The 27,784-nt window shown below is 42.9% G+C and overlaps 1 protein-coding gene across 8 annotated transcripts in view; it reads left to right on the top strand.

Moving 5' to 3' along the window:
* Positions 1 to 20,847, top strand: part of LOC130368702 (uncharacterized) — a 355,350-nt gene extending 334,503 nt beyond the window's left edge. For 7 of the 8 annotated variants that reach the window (XM_056572793.1, XM_056572777.1, XM_056572756.1 and 4 more), the window contains one exon: positions 20,575 to 20,847. In XM_056572793.1, the coding sequence (XP_056428768.1) occupies positions 20,575 to 20,645 (71 nt within the window). In that variant the 3' untranslated portion in view covers positions 20,646 to 20,847. Of the gene's footprint in view, positions 1 to 13,336; positions 13,419 to 20,574 lie in introns of all 8 variants that reach the window. The other variant, XR_008892546.1, reaches the window with a different exon arrangement.
* The last annotated feature ends 6,937 nt before the right edge of the window (positions 20,848 to 27,784 follow it).

The following is a 27,784-nucleotide window of genomic DNA, read 5'->3' on the forward strand; positions in this document are numbered from 1 at the left end:
TGATTTTTGGGGCTAAAATTTATATAAGACCCGGTCCTATTTTCGAAGAAACGCGGTAGTTCAGAGACTACCATATAGTGGTCTCAAACTGTAGCCTGGAGGGCTACAGTCCGAGACCACTATACAGAGGTCTCTATACTGTAGCACTCCAGATGTTGCAAAACTACAAATCCCAGCATGCCCAAACAGCTGTCTGGGCATGCTGGGAGTTGTAGTTTTGCAACATGTGGAGTGCTACAGTATAGAGACCTCTGTATAGTGGTCTCGGACTGTAGCCCTCCAGATGTTGCTAGGCAACTTACCGGCTTCCGTTGGATCCAGGGAGCCTGCTGCACGACATCGCCGCCTGCCGATCTCCATCGCCCCTTCGGTTTCCCCGTTCTGCCCTGCCTATTGTGGGTGGGCAGGACGGGGAAAACGAAAGTTAACCCCCCCCCCCGCCCCCGATCTGCTATTGGTGGTCGCGTCTAGACCACCAATAGCAGGGATAGGAGGGGTGGCACCCCTGCCACCTCACTCCTATCCCTTCAGGGGGATCGTGGGTGTCTTGGACAACCGCGATCCCCCTTATATTCCTGGTCACCATAGACCCGTAATGACCCGGAATTGCGCAAATCGCAAGTGTGATTTCACTTGCGATTTGAGATGACCCCCCTGGGCATTTGCGCGGGGTGACTGCTGATCGATAGCAGTCACCCCGGTCCGCTCCCTGCCCGGCGTGCAGCAGGGACCGAAATTCCCACAGATGTATGCGTACGTCCTTGGTCCTTAACTACCAGGATGCTTAGACGTACGCGTACGTCCATGGTCCTTAAGGGGTTAAAGCGCAACTTTCATGGATATTGTACCCCCTAGACTAATAACATGATAGTATAGATGATGACACTTGTAATGCAGCTATACTTTTGGCTGCTCTTTATCAGCAGGAAATTAGTTTTATTGTGCGGTCAACAACTGTCGGATAGGCATGGCTGGGGATCGTAATACCCCACCTCCGCAATGCCTATCCCCTGTAAGTGAGCGCAGGGATCACTGTGTGTTTGACACACAGGACGTACCTGTACGTCCATGGTCCTTAAGGGGTTAAAGCGCAACTTTCATGGATATTGTACCCCCTAGACTAATAACATGATAGTATAGATGATGACACTTGTAATGCAGCTATACTTTTGGCTTCTCTTTATCAGCAGGAAAAATTTTTATTGTGCGGTCAGCAACTGTCGGATAGGCGTGGCTGGGGATCGTAATGTCCCACCTCTGCCACGCCTATCCCCTGTAAGTGAGTGCAGGGATCACTGTGTGATTGACACTGGTGTCCCTACCCCCAATGTCCATGATGTGCCGGCCGGCGTGACTCCACTTAGCCTATTCATATTATATGCACCTTTATGATATACAGTGCCTGTACTCCTCTTCTTTCTTTTCCTGGTGCCGGAGATGCGCTGCTTCTGCTTTCGCTAGAGTCACAGAACTCGCTCCCTGCCTCTAGCACTGCACAGGCGCACTGAGCTGGTGGCTGGCAACGGGATTGAGCACTTTCTCTCTGCCTCTAGTGAAAGCAAAAGCAGCGTGTCTCCGGCACCAGGAGAAGAAAGAAGAGGAGTACAGGCACTGTATTACATATATCATAAAGGTGCACATAATATGTATAGGCTCAGTGGAGTCACGCCGGACCGCACATCATGGACATCGGGGGTGGGGACCTGTGTGTCAATCACACAGTGGTCCCAGCGCTCACTGTGTGTGACTGCACAATAAAACTATTTTCCTGCTGATAAACAGCAGCCAAAGGTACAGCTGCATTAAAAGTGTTATCATTTATACTATCATGGTATTAGTCTGGGGGGTACAATATTCATGACAGTTGCACTGCTAACTTCTTGTATCTTGGCTCCATGCAAGGTTCTCATCTTAATTACAGGCAAAGAGAAAGCTGAAATGTTTTGAATTAAGGAGAAACAAAGTTCTTCTGCAATATTTTAGCAATAGTATATAGCATTTAGCAAAGGCATATGAGTATAGATATAGCGATCAATATATCAGAATATTATAGTCCCAACAGTATCTAGAGTTAAATAAGCAGGACTGGAGTTATTTCCCTTCCCAGCCTTTAATGTCAAGTGTCCGCTGTATAATGCAGCCATCACCCAACGGTCATGGCACTGGCATGGCTTCTGTGTGTGTGTGAACCGAAACCGAATCGAAACAACCAAGTACTATTTGTAGCATTCCATAAACCCTTGTAGATGAGCAACTCAGAACGAATACTTTACATTTGTAATCCTTAGAATACAAGGTTTGTATAATGGATGACACATACACGTTTCTAGCTAAGTGTCATTCCACACTCAACACGTTTAAAGGGGTATTCCGGGCAAAAACATCTTATCCCCTATCAAAAGGATAGGGGTAAGTTGTCTGATCGCGGGGGGCCTGCCGCCGTTACGCCCCCCTCCCATAGAACGGAATGGAGGGGGCGTGGTGTGATGTCACGTCCCAGTCTTGGAAGCCCGGCGGTTTCCGAAACTTCAGGCGCAGCTACGCTTAGAATGCGGGCTGCTGCAGGGAGATCGCGGTGGGCCCCCCACGATCAGACATCTTATCCCCTAACCTTTCGATGGGGATAAGATGTTTTTGCCCGGAATACCCCTTTAAGAACAGGAATCATCCAATAATTCATAGTAAAATGACATGATCTATTATAACCTTTGTTAGAGATCTGTAAATTTAACACCTGTGATTTTCATACCAGCTATGATTTATCCTATTTTATCCTAATATATAGGTCACTTACAATTAACCCTTTAAGGACTGAGCCCTTTTTCACCTTAAGGACTCGACCATTTTTTGCAAATCTGACCACTGTCACTTTAAACATTAATAACTCTGGAATGCTTTTAGTTATCATTCTGATTCCGATATTGTTTTTTCGTGACATATTCTACTTTAACTTAGTGGTAAAATTTTTTGGTAACTTGCATCCTTTCTTGGTGAAAAATCCCAAAATTTTATGAAAAATTAGAAAATTTAGCATTTTTCTAACTTTGAAGCTCTCTGCTTGTAAGGAAAATGGATATTCCAAATATTTTTTTTTATTCACATATACAATATGTCTACTTTATGTTTGCATCATAAAATTGATGGGTTTTTACTTTTGGAAGACACCAGAGGGCTTCAAAGTTCCGCAGCAATTTTCCAATTTTTCACAAAATTTTGAAACTCGCTTTTTTTCAGGGACCAGTTCAGGTTTGAAGTGGATTTGAAGGGTCTTCATATTAGAAATACCCCATAAATGACCCCATTATAAAAACTGCACCCCCCAAAGTATTCAAAATGACATTCAGTAAGCGTTTTAACCCTTTAGGGGTTTCACAGGAATAGCAGCAAAGTGAAGGAGAAAATTTACAATCTTAATTTTTTACACTCGCATGTTCTTGTAGACCCAATTTTTGAATTTTTGCAAGGGGTAAAAAGGAGAAAATTTTTACTTGTATTTGAAACCCAATTTCTCTCGAGTAAGCACATACCTCATATGTCTATGTTAATTGTTCGGCGGGCGCAGTAGAGGGCTCAGAAGGGAAGGAGCGTCAAATGGTTTTTGGGGGGCATGTCACCTTTAGGAAGCCCCTATGGTGCCAGGACAGCAAAAAAAAACACATGGCATACCATTTTGGAAACTAGACCCCTCGGGGAACGTAACAAGGGGTAAAGTGAACCTTAATACCCTACAGGTGTTTCACGACTTTTACATATGTAAAAAAAAATAAAAAAAATTTACCTAAAATTCTTTTGTTCCCAAAAAATGTACATTTATACAAAGGGTTAAAGCAGAAAATACCCCCCAAAATTTGAAGCCCAATTTCTCCCAATTCAGAAAACACCCCATATGGGGGTGAAAAGTGCTCTGCTGGCGCACTACAGGTCTCAGAAGAGAAGTAGTCACATTTGGCTTTTTGAAAGCAAATTTTGCTCTGGGGGCATGTCACATTTAGGAAGCCCCTATGGTGCCAAGACAGCAAAAAAAAAAACCACATGGCATACCATTTTGGAAACTAGAGCCCTCGTGGAATGTAACAAGGGGTTAAGTAAACCTTAATACCCCACAGGCATTTCACGACTATTGCATATGTAAAAAAAAAAATTATAATTTTTTACCTAAAATGCTTCTTTTCCCAAAAATTTTACATTTTTAAAAAGGGTAAAAGCAGAAAATACCCCCAAAAATTTGTAACACAATTTCTCCCGAGTACGGCGATACTCCATATGTGACCCTTAACTGTTGCCTTGAAATACGACAGGGCTCCAAAGTGAGAGCGCCATGCGCATTTGAGGCCTAAATTAGGGACTTGCATAGGGGTGGACATAGGGGTATTCTACACCAGTGATTCCCATACAGGGTGCCTCCAGCTGTTGTAAAACTCCCAGCATGCCTGGACAGTCAACGGCTGTCCGACAATACTGGGAGTTGTTGTTTTGCAACAGCTGGAGGCTCCGTTTTGTAAACCGTGGCGTACCAGATGTTTTTCATTTTTATTGGGGAAGGGAGGGGGGCTGTGTAGGGGTATGTGTATATGTAGTGTTTTTTACTTTTTATTTAATTTTTTGTGTTAGTGTAGTGTAGTGTTTTTAGGGTACAGTCGCACGGGCAGGGGTTCACAGTAGTTTCTCGCTGGCAGTTTGAGCTGTTGCAGAAAATTTGCTGCAGCTCAAACTTGCAGCCCGATACTTACTGTAAGCCTCCGCCCATGTGAGTGTACCCTGTACATTCACATTGGGGGGGGGGGACATCCAACTGTTGCAAAACTACAACTCCCAGCATGCGCTGACAGACTGTACAAGCTGTGAGTTTTAGTTTTGCAACAGCTGTAGGCACACTGGTTATGTATCACTGAGTTTGTGACCTTACTCAGTGTTTCAAAACCAGTGTGCCTCCAGCTGTTGCAAAACTACAACCCCCAGCATGTACGGTGCATGGTGTAAGGTGACTGCTGGGAGTTGTAGTTTGCAACACCTGGAGGCACACCGGTCGTGAAACACTGAGTTAGGTAAAAAAAAAAATGGGTTTCACAACCAGTGTGCCTTCAGCTGTTGCAAAACTACAACTCTCAGCAGTCACCGACAGCCAACGGGCATGCTGGGAGTTGTAGTTATGCATCCAGCAGATGCACCACTACAACTCCCAGCATGCACTTTAGCTGTTTGTGCAAGCTGGGAGTTGTAGTTATACAACAGCTGAAGGTACACTTTTCCATAGAAAAAATGTGCCTCCAGCTGTTGCAAAACGATAAGTCCCAGCATGCCCATAAGGGAATGCTGGGAGTTGTGGTGGTCTGCCTCCTGCTGTTGCATAACTACAGCTCCCAGCATACCCTTTTTGCATGCTGGGAGCTGTTGCTAAGCAACAGCAGGAGGCTGTAACTCACCTCCTGCTGCTGCTCCATCGCAGGACTGTCCCTCGCCGCCGCCGTCGCTCCTGGGGCCCCGATCCCAACATGGACGCCGGGGATCGGGGTCCCCGGCACCCGGGGTCGTCTTCCCGCACCCGCTCACGTCCTCCGGAAGAGGGGCGGAGCGGGTGCGGGAGTGACACCCGCAGCAGGCGCCCTGATTGGTCGGCCGATAATCCGGCCGACGAATCAGGGCGATCGTGAGGTGGCACCAGTGCCACCTCACCCCTGCAGGCTCTGGCTGTTCGGGGCCGTCAGAGACGGCCCCGATCAGCCAGTAATTCCGGGTCACTGGAGACCCGATTGACCCGGAATCGCCGCAAATCGCTGGACTGAATTGTCCAGCGATCTGCGGCCATCGCCGACATGGTGGGGCATAATGACCCCCCTGGGCGATATGCCGGGATGCCTGCTGAATGATTTCAGCAGGCATCCGGCTCCGGTCCCCAACCGGCTTGCGGTGGGGACCGGAATTCCCACGGGCGTATGGATGCGCCCTGCGTCCTTAAGGACTCGGAATGCAGGGCGTATCCATACGCCCTGCGTCCTTAAGAGGTTAAAGGGGTATTCCAGGAATTTTTATTTGACTATGCTAAAGGGGCTGCAAAGTTAGTGTAGTTCATAATATAGTGTCTGTACCTGTGTGTGACGGGTTTTTCACGATTATGTGATTTTCACCCCACTATTTTTACCAGCATTCAAAATGACTGTTGTCTCATATTTTTCCCAGCTTGCAATGTGGCCGAGACCTGACTCACTAGTCAGCTGATGACAGGGAGCCTGTCTGCTTCAATGGGTGGAGTGTTCGCTTGACGGGAGATAGATCAATCTGCAACAAATGCAACAGCTATAGGCACCCTGATTGAAAACCACAGGTCTTTTGAATGGATGCAGCTCATTTATGTTGGGTGGAGTGGCTGATGTGTGGGAGGGAGGTGAATTGTGGGATTTCTAGTAAAAAAAATAAAAGTCAAACAGGAAATACCAGTTCACAAAAAGCTAGCCACAGTGTTATGGTAATCTCACAACATAGCCACTAGCCCCAAGACAAGCGCAGATCCTTCCTAAGCATGTCCATTATTGTCTGCCAGGTACGTACTACCCCTGGTGAATGGTTGAATAATGTCTTGCTGTATCCAAGTGATTGGAATATATATATATATATACATATATATATGCAGACAAGGTAAGGCTTCTTACCACTCCTGCGTTTACTGCACGTCCTCGTGCTGCGGACACCGGTACCACTCCTTGCTCAGTAGAAGTCGCGCAAGAAAACGTCCGGCACTCAGGAAGTTGCAGATAAAACTTATAAATGGCTTTATTCACACGCTGTAAGGCAGGAGACAAACTGACGCGTTTCGCACACTCAGGTGCTTAGTCGTAGATAGACATATATTCAATAGTACGAGTTAAAATACACATAAGTTTGGTCACATGACCACATGAATCTTAATTAAAACTGTTCGTTACAAAACATGGAACTGGGAATCATGATTACATATGGCATTTAGGAGAGAGTTCACACATGGGCGCATGTACTGCGATTTTAGATTTAGTTTCAATTTCAAGTTTAATTTTAATTTACACTGTGGTTTTTGGTTCTACTCCTAAGTAGTCCATCACAAAGAATATTTATTCATCCATTTAGAGCCCGTATCAACCAGACTAAATAATATGGACTATGTGTATAAGTGGAGATATAAACTGTCCTATTTGTATAGTGACTATTAAACGCATGACATGCGTCTCCCTGTGTGAACTCCCACCTATATTGCAACAAAACTCCAAAAGTGTTGATATATAACAAGGAGTATTAGACCAAAGACTGCACACGCAAAATAAACACAAAATGTATGCATCAGATATACTCTCTTATTACATTTATGTACACGTCAACATTAAATCCAATCTTTTATTTAACCCTTGTGGGTACCTCGTTCCCAGAAGGAACATCCAATGTGCCTCTCTATTATATAATTTCTTCCTGAGATCGCCTCCTCTGGTCCTAAAGTAACTTTTTCTACCCCTGATACTCATAAATGGGTAGTGTCCCCCAAATGAGACTCTCTAAAATGACGTGACAGCATAAAGATGCTTGTTAGTGTACTCTTAGCATCTGTTATGTGTTTCCTAAACCTCATTTTTAATGAATTCCCCGAGCAGCCTACATACTGCAAATTGCAGATTGTACAGGTAGCTACATATATGATGGATTTAGTGTTACAGTTAATATACTGATGTATATTGTGTGTCCTACCCGTTGTGCAAGATGTTATTGTGTTCGAATCTACCATGTGTACACAGGTGACACATCTGGTATGACCACATTTGCGATTACTTATGTTCCTCAGCCAGTCCCGGTCCCTTACATATTCTTTTTGACTGACGAATAGACTGGGTGAAACTCTAGTTCCAATAGTGGGGCCTCTCTTGGACACAATAGAAATACCATCCGATAATATATATCTCTTAATATCGGATCTGTTTCTAGTCCTGGGATATACCTGTTTACTATTTTCTTAATCTGTCCAAATTGGGTACTGTATGATGTCACAAAAAATGGTTGTTTGTCCTGTTTTTGGCTATCTTCCCTCCAGCATTGTACAAGTCCCTTCTATTCTGATGTCTTCAAGAATAGGATACTAGTTCCTCACGCCCCAATCCCTCTATTCTTTTATGTGCTTTTTTAAATATTTTTTTCACTGTACCCCCTCTGCTCAAATCTAGTATGGAGTTCTTGAGCTGCAATTTTAAATTGTTTTTCGCAAGAACAATTGCGTTTTGTTCTACTTAATTCCCCGAAGGGAATGTTATCCAAGACGTGTCGTGGATGGCAGGAGGAGGCTAGTAAAATAGAATTGGAAGCTGTATCTTTTCTATAAGGACGAATTTCTATACCATCACCCCTGCCAATCCACGAGATGTCCCAAAAATTAATTATGTTTTTATCAAAATGTGAGGTGAAACCCAAATTTAAATTATTGTTCCCGATATACCTGACAAACTCCGAAAACTGTACTTCCGTACCCCTCCAGATTATCAGTAAATCGTCTATATAACGACTGATCCAGTGTATATTATCATGGTACGGGTTGTTGCCATTAAAAATAAAGAGCTGTTCCCAATGGAACATATAAATGTTCGCAAAAGATGGGGAATATTTAGCCCCCATTGACGCTCCCCTGGTCTGCAGGTAGTAACCACCATCGAACACGAAGTAGTTGTGTTTAAGCAAAAACTCCATGGCGATGGTGATGAATTCCCGCAGACCAGGGGAGTATGTGGTGAACCTTTCCATGTGGGCAGACAGGGCTTCCAAGCCCTTAGACCAGGGAATGCATAGATATAAACCTATGACATCACAGGTTGCCCATGACAACTGCTCATCCCAGATGACATTTTCCAAAATATTGATAACATGTTTAGTGTCTTGTATAAACGTGGGGGTGATTTTAGTCAGGGGTTGGAGATAGTGATCCACCCACTCCCCAAGGCGTTCACCAAGCAACCCAATGCCAGTCACAATGGGTCGAAGGGGAGGTGGAAATACCCCTTTGTGGACCTTGGGGAGTGAGTGGAACACTGGGGTGACTGGACTGTCTACAAACAGGTACTCTTCCAGTTTTTTGTTAATCGCCCCCAGTGCTACACCCTCTTCCAATATTTTCTTAAGTTCCACTTGGAACATCCTGGTGGGGTCACTTTTTAATTTACAGTAGGTTGATGCATCCGATAACATATCTTCATTAAGTTTCTTATATAACCCAGAATCCAAGACAATAATATTTCCACCGTTATCGGCGTTACGTATCACGATAGATTTATTCTCAGATATTTCTTTTAATGCTGTGCGTTCATTTTTATTCAAGTTATCATAACCATTATCAAGAGACACCTGCTCATTAAGTTTCACTAGGTCCCGCTCGACCAGCTCCTGGAATCTATCCAGTGCTTCCGGACGGGAAGCAACAAGATAGAAACCAGGGTTGGCCGAGCGGTAATGTTTATCCAGACTGTCATCAATGACTACATTTTCCCTCTGCAAACAAGTAAGTTGTAATAATACATTTTGATCCTTAAAGTTACTAACAGTAACATTTGTGTTATTAACTTCGCCACTATTCACTTCTTGCCCCTCCATAACTGTGCCTGAAAATTCACCCTCCTCGTGATCTATTACCCCGTTATGAAAATGTCTTTTCAGAGTGAGTCCTCTTGCCAATCTATTGACATCTAATATGGTGTTAAAAAGTTTAAACTTACAAAATTCAGTCCTTTGCTGAGTACTCCAATCTGGTCAGCAGTTAGAATGCATGCGGATAAGTTCATTACCGGGTTCATCTCGGAACTAATAGTGAACGCAGAGGGTATCTTCTTTCTTCTATGTTTGCGTCCAGCTCTCCTGGTTTTTGTCCCTTTATACTGTCGGTCTGTCCCAAACGGTTTTTTGGAACAGCTCCTGGTTCCTTAGGTGGTGCGGCAATAGGTGTCGATTTCTTTTTTTGTTGTACAGATGAATGTTGGGCACCTGTGCTTTCCTCCTGGGAGCTTTCAGGGTCTGAGAAGCTCACTTTTCTTGCAGATCGAAACCTTGGGTGGCTTCTGCATTTGGATCTGGATCGAGGTGTGCGCAAAATGGAGCGTGGTGTGTCTGGATTATCTCCTTTATTCAGGTGCCAAGAAAACACTTGATCTTTGTTATAATCCAAAATGTCCCTTTGGAATTTACTTTTCTTGATATCCATTATGGAGTTTTCCACACTGTCAAGTTTCTCCAAGGCTGCTTGTTCCACGCTGGCAAAATCCTTATGCTCTTTGTAATTAGCCAGCTGGGTCCTAAGGCCCTCCATTTCTTGCTGCATATTGGCTAATTCCAGGGATTCTTCCTCCACTATATATGTCATAAGTTTCGCTGAACATTCCAGCAGTGCGGAGTCCCATTTGGTGATGAATCCTGTGAATATGTTTTTATAGGTCTTTTTTTGAGCCTAAGGCCCCTTGGAACAATGTTCTTTTCCAAATATGTGGTGAGAGTTTTATTGTCCCACCATGTCTTCGTCTCTTTAATCATAAGATTCTCCAGTTGTCTTGTAATGGAAAGCATGTCGGGGGGAACCACATTAACCGTGGGTGTTACAAAGTCTTTGAACACTGTTTGAGCTTTCACATCTCTGCTCGGACCATACTTGTCCACATTGCTAGCATCACCGGTTATAGGTTTCCCCAGTCCTGCCCTTCGCGTTTCCAAATTCGATTCAGCCATATTTGACAACGCGGTGGGAGCACTCCAATGCGGGAACTATTAAGTGCAGACAAGGTAAGGCTGCTCACCACTCCTGCGTTTACTGCACGTCCTCGTGCTGCGGACACCGGTACCGCTCCCGGCTCAGTAGAAGTCACGCAAGAAAACGTCCGGCACTCAGGAAGTTGCAGATAAAACTTATAAATGGCTTTATTCACACACTGTAAGGCAGGACACAATCTGACGCGTTTCGCACGCTCAGGTACTTAGTCGTAGTGGAACTTAAGAAAATATTGGAAGAGGGTGTAGCACTGGGGGCGATTAACAAAAAACTAAAAACTGGAAGAGTACCTGTTTAATTCATACATACACAGCAACTAAGTAAAGAAACCATGGCTGGTCCGCTATAACATAACACTACCAACCAAATAGAACCAGATCATGTAAAAACCACATATAGTGGTATAATCCAAAATGTCCCTTTGGAATTTACTTTTCTTGATATCCATTATGGAGTTTTCCACACTGTCAAGTTTCTCCAAGGCTGCTTGTTCCACGCTGGCAAAATCCTTATGCTCTTTGTAATTAGCCAGCTGGGTCCTAAGGCCCTCCATTTCTTGCTGCATATTGGCTAATTCCAGGGATTCTTCCTCCACTATATATGTCATAAGTTTCGCTGAACATTCCAGCAGTGCGGAGTCCCATTTGGTAATGAATCCCTGTGAATATGTTTTTATAGGTCTTTTTTTGAGCCTAAGGCCCCTTGGAACAATGTTCTTTTCCAAATATGTGGTGAGAGTTTTATTGTCCCACCATGTCTTCATCTCTTTAATCATAAGATTCTCCAGTTGTCTTGTAATGGAAAGCATGTCGGGGGGAACCACATTAACCGTGGGTGTTACAAAGTCTTTGAACACTGTTTGAGCTTTCACATCTCTGCTCGGACCATACTTGTCCACATTGCTAGCATCACCGGTTATAGGTTTCCCCAGTCCTGCCCTTGGCGTTTCCAAATTCGATTCAGCCATATTTGACAACGCGGTGGGAGCACTCCAATGCGGGAACTATTAAGTGCAGACAAGGTAAGGCTGCTCACCACTCCTGCGTTTACTGCACGTCCTCGTGCTGCGGACACCGGTACCGCTCCCAGCTCAGTAGAAGTCACGCAAGAAAACGTCCGGCACTCAGGAAGTTGCAGATAAAACTTATAAATGGCTTTATTCACACACTGTAAGGCAGGACACAATCTGACGCGTTTCGCACGCTCAGGTGCTTAGTCGTAGTGGAACTTAAGAAAATATTGGAAGAGGGTGTAGCACTGGGGGCGATTAACAAAAAACTAAAAACTGGAAGAGTACCTGTTTAATTCATACATACACAGCAACTAAGTAAAGAAACCATGGCTGGTCCGCTATAACATAACACTACCAACCAAATAGAACCAGATCATGTAAAATGACTTTTATTAACACATATGCAAAAAATACATACAATAAAAAATTATAAAAAGAGGATAAAATAAGGCACTACAATAGCAGTCACAGAAGATGGGAGCAGGCAAGTGGTGTAGCCCTACATGGAGTACAGGGAATAACTGGTGTACCATAGAAAGTACAAATGTAAACATGGAAGAGGTCACTGGATATTATTGAAAAATGTCTATAAACACATGGGTAACAAATAATGTAACAGTGACACATCAAAGAATGTCCTAAATGGGAAAGAGTACAATAAACAGAGAGTAGCCAAGGGAGAAATGAATGAGACACCATAAAGTCCTCCTGCCATGCAGCCAACACCCACCTCCTCCTACCCCAACGTACGTTTCACCTGTGCTTCGTCAGGGGACGATCTGTCCATGCCCCAAAAGATATGTGGGCAAAACATTTAGAGAGATCAAAAATAGAGTACTGGATCTTCGTCAGGGGACGGTCTGTCCATGCCCCAAAAGATATGTTGGCAAAACATTTAGAGAGATCAAAAAAAGAGTACTGGAACATCTGGGTGACATACGGAGAGATAGAGACACCCCCTTAGCCCGACACATGAACCACTGTCATAGAGGCAGGGAACAGGAACTCAAGTTTTTTGGTCTTGAAAAAACGAATCCACCAGCTAGAGGAGGGGACTTCGATCAAACCCTCCTGCAACGAGAATGTAGGTGGATTTATGAGTTGGGCACCTTATCCCCGGCATGTCCCGGCATTGAAGGGAGGTTATACGGGCACGTGGAGGCCACACACACACTACTGAGCCTCATTTTAACTTGTTTTAAGGACATAACATCAAAGTTGGATTTGCCTGTAGTGTGGTTTTCCACTTTGATTTTAAGTGTGACTCCATATCCAGACCTCCATGAGTTGATAAATTTAAGTTCCATTGATAATTTTTGTGTGATTTTGTTGTCCGCACATTCAACTATGTAAAGATGAAAGTATTTCCTTCGATTCATTCAGATCTAGGATGTGTTATCTTAGTGTTCTCTTTATTTGTTTGAGCAGTGTGTATATATGTCCCCAACAAGTGCCGTATGGCAGTAATCACACCAGGAAGAAAAACACAAATAAAATAATATAAATAGAAGTAAAATATTCCACTGTGTCATAGATACATAATATCATATCAATTTATATTGACACTACAGGTTAGCTGATGTGTATACTCGTAGATATGCCGATGTTGAGATGGAAAAAATTCAGAGACATAACAAAGATGAAAACAGCACGGTATGTCTCCCTGATAAATGCAGCATGTGGATATTGACACTCTATTCCACCACACAGTATATGCAGTTAACCTTTACATTGAATGGAAAAGGAATAAGCACAAATGGATACAATACATATAAAAGCACATTTAAAAAGTGTACATGAATAAACCTAAAGCAGATTGTATATATTTTAGATAACATAGGAATGATAAGCATAACGCAATACAAACAAATCAAAAACACAGTTTTTCACTCTGAAAGCAGGTGAGAAGACATGTATTAAGAAAACTAACTAAATATAGTATAGACTAGGGATCGACCGATTATCGGTTTGGCCGATATTCACGATTATGGGCAATTACCTTGCCGATAATCCGATTATGCACCGCGACCGCCCACCCACCGCACCGCGTCTCACCCCCCACCGCCCCGGCCCCATTGCCTCCCCTATCCCCGGTTTTATAATTTCCTGTTCCCGTGGGCCGGGTCCACGCTACTTCTGGCTCCTGCTGCTTCCTGCGTTACGCTGTGCGCAATGACGAGTGACGCGACGTCACCGTCAGTGCGCACAGTGACAGTTCAGAAGGATGCTACCGGAGCCAGATGTAGAGTGGACCCCGGGAACAGGTAACTATAAAACCGGGGATGGGGGAGGCAATGGGGCCGGGGGGGTGGCGCTCGCGGTGGCGGTGATAGGACTCAGGAGGACCCCCGGACAGGCAGGGGGAGAGAAGCGGGTGGCGGCGTCGGCCTATGGCACCGTAAAAGCAGCTGCAGTTCATTGATTTAAAGCGCCCGCTTTAAATCAATGATCTACAGTGGTGTCGCGAGGGGATAAATAGCCGATAACTTATATCGGAATATCAGTATAAGTTATCGGCTATCGGCCCTAACCTCCACAGATTACCGGTATCGGCCCCAAAAAATCGATATCGGTCGATTCCTAGTATAGACCAGCCCAGAAATAATAGCAACATGGCAAAAATAGAATAAACAAATAAATAGACAAAAAAAGAGGAAAATAGCTCACTAATAAAAGTACATTAAATCTTTCCTGTAATTCAAGCCTAACACTGATCTAGTATCCATTCTGAGAATTCAAAAGGCTTCCCTGGTGTAAGGTGAATCTGCCCAGTCGCCTCCCTGTTTAGGAGGGTGAACTTTTTCTATTCTTTGTATGTATGTAGTATCACTTTTGCATGCATGTTTGTCCACCAAATGCATGGTGAGACCAGACATAGATCGCCCAGAAAAATCCTTAGGACATTGAAGGTTTTCATTGATGCGTCTTTTAAGTTTTTGACCTGTGCATCCTATGTACTGTAATTTGCACTTCCCACATGTTACACAGTACACCACACTTTCGCTGTCACAATTAATAAAACTCTTAATATAATAATTAGAACCTGTTGACATTGAGGTTATATTTTGTGATGGCATCATGTATTTACACATATTACAGCGTGAACGACCACATTTATGGTTTCCAGTTGTGTGCAGCCAAGTGGGGGCATGTTTGTCTCCTGGAAAATCACTGGGGGACAAAGTGCTGCCTAGCGATTTTGCTTTTTTGGCCACAAAGCTCATCCCATCCGATAACAATTTAGCCAAGATGTCATCTTGTAGTAATACTGGAATATGTCTCATAACAATATTCTTGATTTGGTCAAAATTCCGACTGAACGGCGTGCTGAGTGTGGGAATGGAGGAGGACATAATGGTAGCATCTCTTTTAGATGGACTGTTTATTGTTCCCTCATTTTAGAGTCGACTATACATTTTGGCTTGTAGAATTATCATACCATCTAGCTTTTAATCTTTTGGTAATTTCAGAACATGACTGCTGGATATAGGACTCTTCAGAGGATGCCCTCTTGGTTCTGATATATTCTCCAATAGGAAGACTCTTGGTAGTATGTTTAGGATGGCCACTACGCGCATGAAGAATGCTATTTCCTGTAGTCGGCTTACAAGACATTTTGGTACTAATTATTTTTGTGTTAAAATCAGAGTAACATCGAGGAAATCTGTCTGGTATTTTTCCACATGGACAGTAAACCGAAAGTTTATGTCATTATCATTGCAAAGAGACACAAAACGTATGTCCTCCTCCTGTCCCTGCCAGACTTGGAGGAGGCCATCTATATACAGTATTTCCCATAACAGATGATGTTATGCTGGTATGAGTTGATGTCTGGGTATAGATATCCCTCCTCCCAGTATACCATATATAGATCTGCCAGAGATGGAGAGAACTTGGCACCCAGAGGGCATCCTTTAGCCTGGAAAAAGAAATGACCATTGAAAGTAAAAAAGTTAGTTATATCGCAGCAGAAACATAAGTACATCCAAAATATATTCCTTAAGGACTCGGGGTTTTTTCGTTTTTGCATTTTCGTTTTTTCCTCCTTACCTTTTAAAAAATCATAATTCTTTCAATTTTGCACCTAAAAATCCATATGATGGCTTATTTTTTGCGCCACCAATTCTACTTTGTAATGACATCAGTCATTTTACCCAAAAATCTACGGCGAAACGGAAAAAAATAATATATTGTGAGATCGAATTGGAAACCCCCCCCAAGCCCCACCTAAATGGCACTGTGAAAGAACAAACTAGTCCCAGTGACGGGCCCTGACAACGGGGTGACCCTTATCCTAGGGAACCCTGACTCTAAAGCAGCAAGGAGCTGAGAATCTCCGAGGGCAGAATGTCTGAGGGACACATATCACACCTGCACTGCAAGTGTTGCCGCCGGAAGCGGCTGCGCCGCTGAAACACCTGGACCACTGAAGCACCTAACAAAGAGACAAAACGGAATTAATAAGGAAACAACGTATGAGCTCCCTACACTAGGTGTATACCCGGTGTATGAGAACGAGAGTAGGCCACCACGCACGCTACTGCTCTGAGGACTGGACAAACAACCATGTCTGGGAAGCGCCTGGGGCCTCCGTTTGAACGTCCCTATACACACCTGAACACCAAGAGACTTCGCTTGGAACCTGAAAAAGCACTGCGAGACGAGCTCTAGATACATAAAACATAACATATTTATGCAATTGCTGGCTGTGCACTACGTAGTGCCTGGCTGATGCTACCAGGACGTGATTTACCAACCCCGAGGCGGAGAGTGCCGAAGAGCCGAGTTCGAGTTAACCAAGTGACCCACAGATCTCAACTATAACTCGCTGTGCTACATCCTACTTCACCAAAACCGTACCCGGGGCGTGACCCGGCTAAACCTGTGCCGTAGTGTGCGTACTAATGGGACAACCCCCGTGGCCGACCCATCGCGCCACCGTGTGCCACCAGTGAGGAGCTGAGAAACTGAGAGACATCCAACACAAGAATTAGCATGAGCAATAGCGCACCTGCACTCCCAGTGCCGACAGCTGGACGCGGCCTGCACCACTGCCTTCTGACCTTTAAACCAACTAAACCAAAAAATACATAATTTTTTTTTTGCGCTCTGAGAATGTGTCAGTAACGTAACTGACCGTAGCTCGACTGCTCTGAAGATGAGTCAGTAGACAGCCGTGAGTCATGCGTTTGCTCTGAGGACAGGTCAGTAATAATATGACTTTATAAATTTCAACGTAGAACTGCTCGGGAGAGAAGTTCGTAGCTGACCAGTGAGTTGCTCCGAAGACGTGTCAGTAACATGGTCCTATTAATCGGTACTAGACTGCTCTGAAGACGAGTCAGTAGACAGTTGGAAAAACATGCATTGCTCTGAAGACGTATCAGTAACAAGCCTGTAATTCTGTGAGTAAGTAGACTGCTCTGAAGACGAGTCAGTAGACAGCCTGGAGTTGTGTGTTTGCTCTAAGGATGTGTCAGTAATAATGACTATAACTGATGAAAAACCGCTCGGGATAGAAGTTCGGAACTGACCAGTGAGTTGCTCTGAAGACGTGTCAGTAACAACATGGTCCTATTAATCGGTACTAGCCTGCTCTGAAGACGAGTCAGTAGACAGTCAGATAACATGCATTGCTCTGAAGACGTGTCACTAACAAGCTTGTATTCTGGAAAGTGAGGCCCGGACAAGATGCAGAAGACGCCGGAGGATCGCGAAGAGGACCCGGAGCAGCGGGGATAGGTAAGTGAACCTGCTGGGGCACATTACACTGCTATCCGACAGCAGCTTAAGCATTTTGCGCTGCCGGATAGCAGTTAATGCGATAGCCCCGACATATAAAAGCATTGTATGTCGATGCTGACATCGACATCCGATGGCCTCTGAGAGGCCATCGTATGTCGATTTGATCATATGTCGGGGCCATCGCATGTCGGGGGGGGTTACTGTATTGCATATTTGCACACTTGTGCTGGATTATTTTCCCTCTTTGGAGGTTGCTGCTAGACACATCTTGCACTTTACATTAGACACGGTAGTGCCCATTCAATTATCTGCATATTTTTACATTGCTTGTGTGTGTATATATTTATATACTCTTTTTGTGTCTGCACTTTATTGCTGGATTTGCACTGGACTGTTGCTGCTCATACCCAATTAACTTTGTCCCCCCCTCTCCCCAGTCCCCCACTTTTTTGTCTGTGTCCACGCCATTTGTGTGTTTTTATGCATTTTTTTCAATGTTTACATTGTTTTCTTGTATACCTAATAAAATATTATTAATTTTACTTGGTCCGCTTTTTGCAGTGGTTCCTTTCTTTGGATAGGTTGTATGTGTTACGCCGAGCGCTCCGGCTCCTCCTCCGGAGCGCTCGCGGCGTCTCCTGCCCTGCAGCGCTCCGGCCGGCAGTGCTGACCGAAGACGCTGCTCAGTTGTGCTCGGCGGGGATGCGATCCGCCTAGCGGGACGTGCCCGCTCGCAGATCGCACCCCGTCCCACTCGCCTGTCCCGATCTCCTGCTGGGTCCCGGTGCGCGTGGCCCCACTCTCTAGGGCGCGCGTGCACCGGGGGCTCTCAGATTAAAAGGGCCAGCGCACTGCTAATTGGTGCCTGGCCCAATCTTCCTAATTAGCTCCCACCTGCTCTATGTGAATAAAAACCCACTTCCCCTTCCTGTCCTTGCCGGATCTTGTTGCCTTGTGCCCTGTGAAAGCGTTTAGTGTGTTCCCAAGCCTGTGTACCCAGACCTTCTGCTGTTGCCCCTGACTACGACTCTTGCTGCCTGCCCTGACCTTCTGCTACGTCCGACCTTGCTCTTGCCTTGTCCCTGTGTACCGCGCCTGTCTCAGCTGTTAGTTGGGTTTGAGTCGCTATCGGGTGGAACGACCTGGGGGTTACCTGCCGCTGCAAGTCCATCCCGCTTTGCGGCGGGCTCTGGTGAAAACCAGTAACCCCTTAGACTCCATTCCCCTGGTACGGCCCACGCCATCACCCCACTGACACAGAGGATCCACCTCCAGTGTCCTTGCTGCATACCAGTCCGGATCCTGACAGTATCTTTGTGGTTTGGAACCACAGGACCCTTTTTACTAGGTCCACTACGTATGTATCCCCTCACTATATTGGTGCTAATTTTTACCAAAAAAGTAACAGGTCCCAGGTATCAGATTAGGTATTGGGAACATTTGCAAAAGTACTCATGCAAATGTCCAGTATCGGGACACCCCTAATAAATACTATCCTTTTTATTGTATTTGTGATTTTTTTTTTTTTTTTTACAGTGGTTTTTGTACAGGGGTCCCTCAAGTTACAATATTTATTGGTTCTAGGACAACCATTGTATGTTGAGACCATAACTCTATGGAAACCTTGTAATTGGATCGGAAGCCACCAAAAATGTCATCTAAAAATAGTAAAAAGTGAGGATTAGACAAAAATAGGTAGATATTTAATATATATATATATAAAGCAAGTCCTTAAATATAAAAGTAAGCGTGCTGCTGGGAGCTGTAAATCACTTTCTATGTAGAGGACAGGAGCTTCTTCATGGTCCTGTACAGTACACAGTGGCCCTCATTTACTACTGCAAACCCGACATGTTTTATCGGGTTGTGCGCCAGATTCTGTCGCATTGCGCCAGAAATTCTGTCTGCCAGAATTTGCGCCAGAATTGAAAAAACCCTGACTAGCTCTCCATTTTGCTAAGAAAACCCGGAAAAGGGGTGTGGCCCCGACATTTTCACAAAAACCCAACATATTTACTAAGGTTTCCACATAAAATGTGGTGGATTTGAGATGAGGAAAACGCTACATATCAGAGCATGTGGGGAAAAAAAAGCAAAATGTAGGGAAACCTTTAGTAAATACAGTGGAAAATAAATTGTAGGGAATTAAAACCCACAAAGAAACCTACAATCCACTCTTAGTAAATGAGGGCCAGTGTGTCCCCAAAAAAAGTAAAATGGAGCGGCCCTTACCTGGTGTCCAAAGGAGCAGCTAACTGTGGCATAGGTTAAAAGTAGTAGAGAACATGTAATACCTTCCTGTACTGTAGGGGGCGCTATCAGACATGAATTCAGTGCATATGCTTCAGAAATACAGGTGTTTTACCAGTGAATGCCCATTCTAATTGGTCAGTTCTTCCAGCCATTGACATGTTTCACAGATCTGGATTGTCTGTAGCATTGTATGTTGAATCTGGTTTCAATTTACAATGGTCCCAAAAAGACCATTGTATATTGAGGCCATTGTTAGTTGAGGGATCACTGTAGGAGTAAATACTATCCTACAAATATCTCCTAGAACACAATAATACGGTTAGACCAGATGCCATTATGCACCTAGTCGTATATGAGTTGGTGATTTTCTGAGGACTGGCAGCTTTTACTTTTTATTGTAGGTTTTATATGTTACAACTGTTTTGGGTATAAGTGGTTTTTTAGTTAACCTCCTAATTTAATTGTTAGCTGGACTTCCTTTATTGCTGATTCCTGTAAAAAAAAAAAATTTCAATGTGGACTGATAGTAGATACTAGTGAGTAAGAGCCTATAATCTGTTCAGCCAGCCTTGTTTTGTATAAAGACTTAATATATGTAATGTTTAAGTTTGTGAGGATGTAATATACCATGGTTTATCCTATGCAGGATAAACCATTGTTATTTGGATACAAGTGAATGTGGGGTGAACATTTTTACATGGGCTCACTTCACTTACAGAAAAATCTGTTATACTCCTAGAATCAACAGACTTTAAAGTTTGAATTGCAAGAGTCAGGGGAATTTAATTCATTGAAAGATTTTATTTTTCAGGTAACTGCTACTCCATAGCCAATCTTCAGGACACAGAAGCAGTGCTGGTCTTTAATTGTATAAAAGTATGAAAATCTACAGATTAAAGTCATTTTGGAATATGTTTTATTGTATGCACCTAACAGATATTTGTAATATTACTATAATGTAGATGTTAATATTATAAGCAATATAGAATAAATAAGCAGGGACATTAAAGGAGTACTCAGGTGGAAAACTTTTTGTTATTTTTTTTATTTATTTTTATATCAACTGGTGTCAGAAAATTAAACAGATTTGTAAATGAAATATGTATAGAAAAAATATTGCCCGGACCTTCCAAGGTAGTGTGATTTGATTGAATAGACAATGGATAACTGGGTCGTACTCCAATAATAATTCAATGGTTATTTATTTAAAATGTATAGTGCATTACTCCTCACAGGGCCCTTGTGAGAAAAAACACATATAATAGATGTACAAAATAAGATATACAAAATTAAAAAATATTATAAAATATATCACTGGCATATAAAATAGCTCTATGTGGACGAATTCATAGAACGTCTTTTAGGGTATTGTAAAGATATAGTATAAATGTCCTTTTGTGTGGCAATAATAAATCAAAGTGGATACTCTGTTACCGGTCCTGGATGATGTGACTCTGTCAGCTCCCGTGCCCAAATAGCAGTCAGCGGTCTTGGATAGTACTGTGGCTTTAACTCTCAAGGTCCAGGTGTTATGCGGTAGTGGTCGTCCCAGGCTGGTGGCACTGGCAGGCGCCGATGGTGAATTCGCCGGGAGGCCGTGCGCAAGCAAGCGCCGATGGAAGATTTGTCAGGAGACCAAGCGCTGGCAGGCGCTGATGGTATCGATCTCCTCACCGCTGGACTTGGAAGCCGGAGACTAAACGCTGGATGGAGCTTGCCTCGTGTAGATGGCGTGTGACGTCAGCTTGAGCCGGAGCTGACCAGGTAAAATCAGGACCGGACACTAGTCTAGATCGACTAGTGCGTAGGAGATCCACAATGTGATGGATTTGCTCCGTGAGCTATAGCTTAAGTTCATGAGGAGCATAAATGCCAGTGAGCAAGATTAATGTACAGGACTAGACTGTATTAGTCCTGTACATTAATCTTGCTCACTGGCATTTATGCTCCTCATGAACTTAAGCTATAGCTCACGGAGCAAATCCATCACATTGTGGATCTCCTACGCACTAGTCGATCTAGACTAGTGTCCGGTCCTGATTTGACCTGGTCAGCTCCGGCTCAAGCTGACGTCACACGCCATCTTCACGAGGCAAGCTCCATCCAGCGTTTAGTCTCCGGCTTCCAAGTCCAGCGGTGAGGAGATCGATACCATCAGCGCCTGCCAGCGCTTGGTCTCCTGACAAATCTTCCATCGGCGCTTGCTTGCGCACGGCCTCCCGGCGAATTCACCATCGGCGCCTGCCAGTGCCACCAGCCTGGGACGACCACTACCGCATAACACCTGGACCTTGAGAGTTAAAGCCACAGTACTATCCAAGACCGCTGACTGCTATTTGGGCACGGGAGCTGACAGAGTCACATCATCCAGGACCGGTAACAGAGTATCCACTTTGATTTATTATTGCCACACAAAAGGACATTTATACTATATCTTTACAATACCCTAAAAGACGTTCTATGAATTCGTCCACATAGAGCTATTTTATATGCCAGTGATATATTTTATAATATTTTTTAATTTTGTATATCTTATTTTGTACATCTATTATATGTGTTTTTTCTCACAAGGGCCCTGTGAGGAGTAATGCACTATACATTTTAAATAAATAACCATTGAATTATTATTGGAGTACGACCCAGTTATCCATTGTCTATTCAATCAAATCACACTACCTTGGAAGGTCCGGGCAATATTTTTTCTATACATATTTCGTTATTTTTTGCAGCTGTGGTATAGTTGCATGCCCTGTTGACCTCAGGTAGTGTCTACACATTAATTGTGAGCTGCACTTGCACCCTTTTTTCCTTTTCTTCAGATTTGTAAATGACTTCTATTAAAAATTCTTAATCCTTCCAGTACTTATTAGCAGCTGTATACTCCAGAAGAAATTATTTGCTTTTTGGATTTCTTTTCTGTCATGACTGCTGACACTTCTGTCCATGTCAGGAACTGTTCAGAGCAGGAGAAAGTCCCCATAGCAAACATATGCTGCTCTGGACAGTTCTTAAAATGGATAGATGTATCAGCAGACAGCACTGTGGTCGTGACAGAAAAGAAATCCAAAAAGAAAATAATTTCTTCTGGAGTATAAAGCCACTAATAAGTACTGAAAGGATTAAGAATTTTTAATAGAAGTAATATACAAATATTTTTAATTTTCTGGCACCAGTTGATTTAAAAAAAAAAAAAAGTTTTCCACCGTAATACCCCTTTAATGTCCCTGCTTTATTTATTATGCTCTCTTTATGTGCCTTATCTTCATTTTCTGATTTTCTGTGACCATATGATCATAATGATGAGCATTCTTTGACTGTCAAATTATATGGTGTTACTGTTTTTAAACCATAAAGAAAAACTGTCCTACTGACGAACAGCTTGACATTTCAACAGGCTCCCTTGTTACAAACAAATACATTTTAAGATTTATTACTGATCCATGACACTTGAGAAGTGTTTTAGAGGTAGTCTCTTTGGCTTCCTCCCTCCTACCAGGTCTCTCCTGGCTTTAGGTATAAGGAAAGACCTATCATTCAAGCTCAGCCAGGTAGAGGGGAGCCGGGGACACCCCCTCAGTATAACATAGTAGTTTGGATAAGGACACCTGTAGCATTTTGAGGGTTTAGAGAGCAGAAATCTACTGACAGGTTTCTCATAAATATACAGTGAGCAAATAAAAAAAAGTTCCGTTTTTTGTTAATAACTAGAAAACTTTTCATAGGATGTAGAAAGCATTATACATAATTTTTTGTGTCTGTTAAATACCTGTGATGAAAGTTGACTTATAGCCACATAATGTCTAAACAGGTTTTATGTATGTTCTGTAAAGTTAATTTAATTAATATGTTTTGAACATAAATGTTGTGTGTTTTGTTTTTATTTTTACTTCAGTGCATCTAAAAAAAAGGGTCTATTTAAATAGCCTACTCTTGCAGCTCATATACATACCTATATATGTCTCTATGAAAACCAAGTGCAAACAAAACCATGTACTTTATGTACTTTTCCCTTCCATCTGACCCCTCTGCTACAGTCTGTAGGTTTGGAAGTAGGGGGCAAATGGAAAGGAGTTTTACTCTCCTTGGAGAGATTCAGGTATGTATTAAAACTGTATACACAAAAAGGCTTTGTTTTATTGAGAATGTTTGGTGTGTGTGTGTGTGTGTAAAAGGAGGTAAAAGAGGTAAAAGGAGAAAAAGACCCCCATAATTCATAACACAATTTCTCCTGAGTACGGAAATACCCCATATGTGGGCATAAAATGCTCTGCGGGCGCACAACAAGGCTCAGGAGTGAGAGCGCACTATGTACATTTGAGACCTAAATTGGTGATTTGCACAGGGGTGGCTGATAGTTGCAGTGTTTCTGACATAAATGAAAAGAAAAAACACGCATATGTGACCCCTTTTTGGAAACTGCACCCCTCAAAGAACAAAAAAAGGAGTACAGTGAGCCTTGACACCCCATAGGTGTTTGAGAAATTCTCACTAACCCTTTAAGGACCCAGCCAATTTTCACTGTAGGACCCGGCCATTTTTTGCACATATGACCACTGTCACTTTAAGCATTAATAACTCTGGGATGCTTTTACCTTTCATTCTGATTCCAAGATAGATTTTTCGTGACATATTCTACTTTACGTTAGTGGTAAAATTTTGTCGATACTTGCATCATTTCTTGGTGAAAAATTCCAAAATTTGATGAAAAAATTGAAAACTTAGCATTTTTTTTAACTTTGAAGCTCTCTGCTTATAAGGAAAATTAATATTCCAAATAAATTATATATTGATTCACATATACAACATGTCTACTGTATGATTGCATCATAACGTTGACATGTTTTTACTTTTGGAAGACATCAGAGGGCTTCAAAGTTCAGCAGCAATTTTCCAATTTTTCACAAAATTTTCAAAATCAAAATTTTTCAGGGACCAGTTCTGTTTTGAAGTGGATTTGAAGGGTCTTCATATTAGAAATGCCCCACAAATGACCCCATTATAAAAACTGCACCCCCCAAAGTATTCAAAATTACATTCAAAAGGTTTGTTAACCCTTTAGGTGTTTCACAGGAATAGCAGCAAATTGAAGGAGAAAATTCAAAATCTTCATTTTTTTACACTGGCATGTTCTTGTAGACCCAGTTTTTGAATTTTTACAAGGGGTAAAAGGAGAAAAATCTTCCAAAAATGTGTAGCCCAATTTCTCTCGAGTAAGGAAACACCTCATATGTGTATGTCAAGTGTACGGCGGGCGCAGTAGAGGGCTCAGAAGGGAAGGATCGACAATGGGATTTTGGAGAGTGAGTTTTTCTGAAATGGTTTTTGTGGGGCATGTCGCATTTAGGAAGCCCCTATGGTGCCAGTACAGCAAAAAAAAAACACATGGCATACTATTTTGGAAACTACACCCCTCAAGGCACGTAACAAGGGGTCCAATGAGCCTTAGCACCCCACAGGTGTTTGACGACTTTTTGTTAAAGTTGGATGTGTAAATTATTTATTTATTTTTTTCCACTAAAATGCTAGTTTTCCCCAAAAATTTTTATTTTTACAAGGGATAATAGGACAAAATACCTTCCAAAATTTGTAACCCCATCTCTTCTGAGTATGTAAATACCCCAAGTGTGGACGTCAAGTGCTCTGCTGGCGCACTACAATGCTCAGAAGAGAAGGAGTCACATTTGGCTTTTGAAAAGCGAATTTTGCTGAAATGGTTTTTGGAGGGCATGTCGCATTTAGGAAGCCCCTATGGTGCCAGAACAGCAGCAAAAAAAACAAACACATGGCATACTATTTTAGAAACTACACCCCTCAAGGAACACATCAAGGGGTACAGTGAGCCTTAAAACCTCACAGGTGTTTGATGACTTTTTGCTAAAGACGGATGTGTAAATAAATAAAAAAATGTTTTCACTAAATTGCTGGTTTTCCCCCACATTTTATATTTTTACAAGGGGTAATAGGAGAAAATGACCCCCAACATTTGTAACCCCATTTCTTCTGAGTATGGAAATACCGAATGTGTGGACATCAAGTGATCTGCTGGCGCACTACAATGCTCAGAAGAGAAGGAGCACCATTGAGCTTTTGAAGACAGAGTTTGGTTGGAATAGAAGTCGGGGGCCATGTGCGTTTACAAAGCCCCCCCCCCCCCCATTACATTTTTCATTTTCAAGGACCACTGTTCCAAAAATCTGTCAGACACCTGTGGGGCGTAAATGCTCTCTGTACCCCTTATTACATTACATGAGGGGTGTAGTTTCCAAAATTGGGTCATATGTGGGGGGGGGGGGGTCCATTGTTCTGGCTCTATGGGGGCTTTGTAAACACACGTAGCCTTCAATTCTGGACAAATTTTATCTTCAAAATCCCAATGGTGCTCCTTCTCTTCTGAGCATTGTAGTTCGCCCACTGAGCACTTTACATCCACATATGGGGTATTTTCTTACTCAGAAAAAATGGGGTTACAAATATTGGGGGACTTTTTTCCTATGTTTCCTTGTGAAAATGAAAAATTTTGGGTAACACAGGAATAGCAGCAAATTGAAGGAAAAAATTCAAAATCTTCATTTTTTACACTGGCATGTTCTTGTAGACCCAGTTTTTAAATTTTTACAAGGGGTAAAAGGAGAAAAATCTTCCAAAAATGTGTAGCCCAATTTCTCTCGAGTAAGGAAATACCTCATATGTGTATGTCAAGTGTACGGCGGGCGCAGTTGAGGGCTCAGAAGGGAAGGAGCGACAATGGGATTTTGGAGAGTGAGTTTTTCTGAAATGGTTTTTGTGGGGCATGTCGCATTTAGGAAGCCCCTATGGTGCCAGTACAGCAAAAAAAAAAAACACATGGCATACTATTTTGGAAACTACACCCCTCAAGGCACGTAACAAGGGGTCCAATGAGCCTTAGCACCCCACAGGTGTCTGACGACTTTTTGTTAACGTTGGATGTGTAAATTATTTATTAATTTTTTTCCACTAAAATGCTAGTTTTCCCCAAAAATTTTTATTTTTACAAGGGATAATAGGACAAAATACCCCCCAAAATTTGTAACCACATCTCTTCTGAGTATGTAAATACCCCAAGTGTGGACGTCAAGTGCTCTGCTGGCGCACTACAATGCTCAGAAGAGAAGGAGTCACATTTGGCTTTTGAAAAGCGAATTTTGCTGAAATGGTTTTTGGAGGGCATGTCGCATTTAGGAAGCCCCTATGGTGCCAGAACAGCAGCAAAAAACAAACAAACACATGGCATACTATTTTAGAAACTACACCCCTCAAGGAACACATCAAGGGGTACAGTGAGCCTTAAAACCTCACAGGTGTTTGATGACTTTTTGCTAAAGACGGATGTGTAAATTAAAAAAAAAATGTTTTCACTAAATTGCTGGTTTTCCCCCACATTTTATATTTTTACAAGGGGTAATAGGAGAAAATGACCCCCAACATTTGTAACCCCATTTCTTCTGAGTATGGAAATACCCAATGTGTGGACATCAAGTGATCTGCTGGCGCACTACAATGCTCAGAAGAGAAGGAGCACCATTGAGCTTTTGAAGACAGAGTTTGGTTGGAATAGAAGTCGGGGGCCATGTGCGTTTACAAAGCCCCCCCCCCCCCATTACATTTTTCATTTTCAAGGACCACTGTTCCAAAAATCTGTCAGACACCTGTGGGGCGTAAATGCTCTCTGTACCCCTTATTACATTACATGAGGGGTGTAGTTTCCAAAATTGGGTCATATGTGGGGGGGGTCCATTGTTCTGGCTCTATGGGGGCTTTGTAAACACACGTAGCCTTCAATTCTGGACAAATTTTATCTTCAAAATCCCAATGGTGCTCCTTCTCTTCTGAGCATTGTAGTTCGCCCACTGAGCACTTTACATCCACATATGGGGTATTTTCTTACTCAGAAAAAATGGGGTTACAAATATTGGGGGACTTTTTTCCTATGTTTCCTTGTGAAAATGAAAAATTTTGGGTAACACAGGAATAGCAGCAAATTGAAGGAGAAAATTCAAAAT

The sequence above is a fragment of the Hyla sarda genome, chromosome 1 (assembly GCF_029499605.1).
Source record: "Hyla sarda isolate aHylSar1 chromosome 1, aHylSar1.hap1, whole genome shotgun sequence".
NCBI classification, from domain to species: Eukaryota; Metazoa; Chordata; class Amphibia; order Anura; family Hylidae; genus Hyla; species Hyla sarda.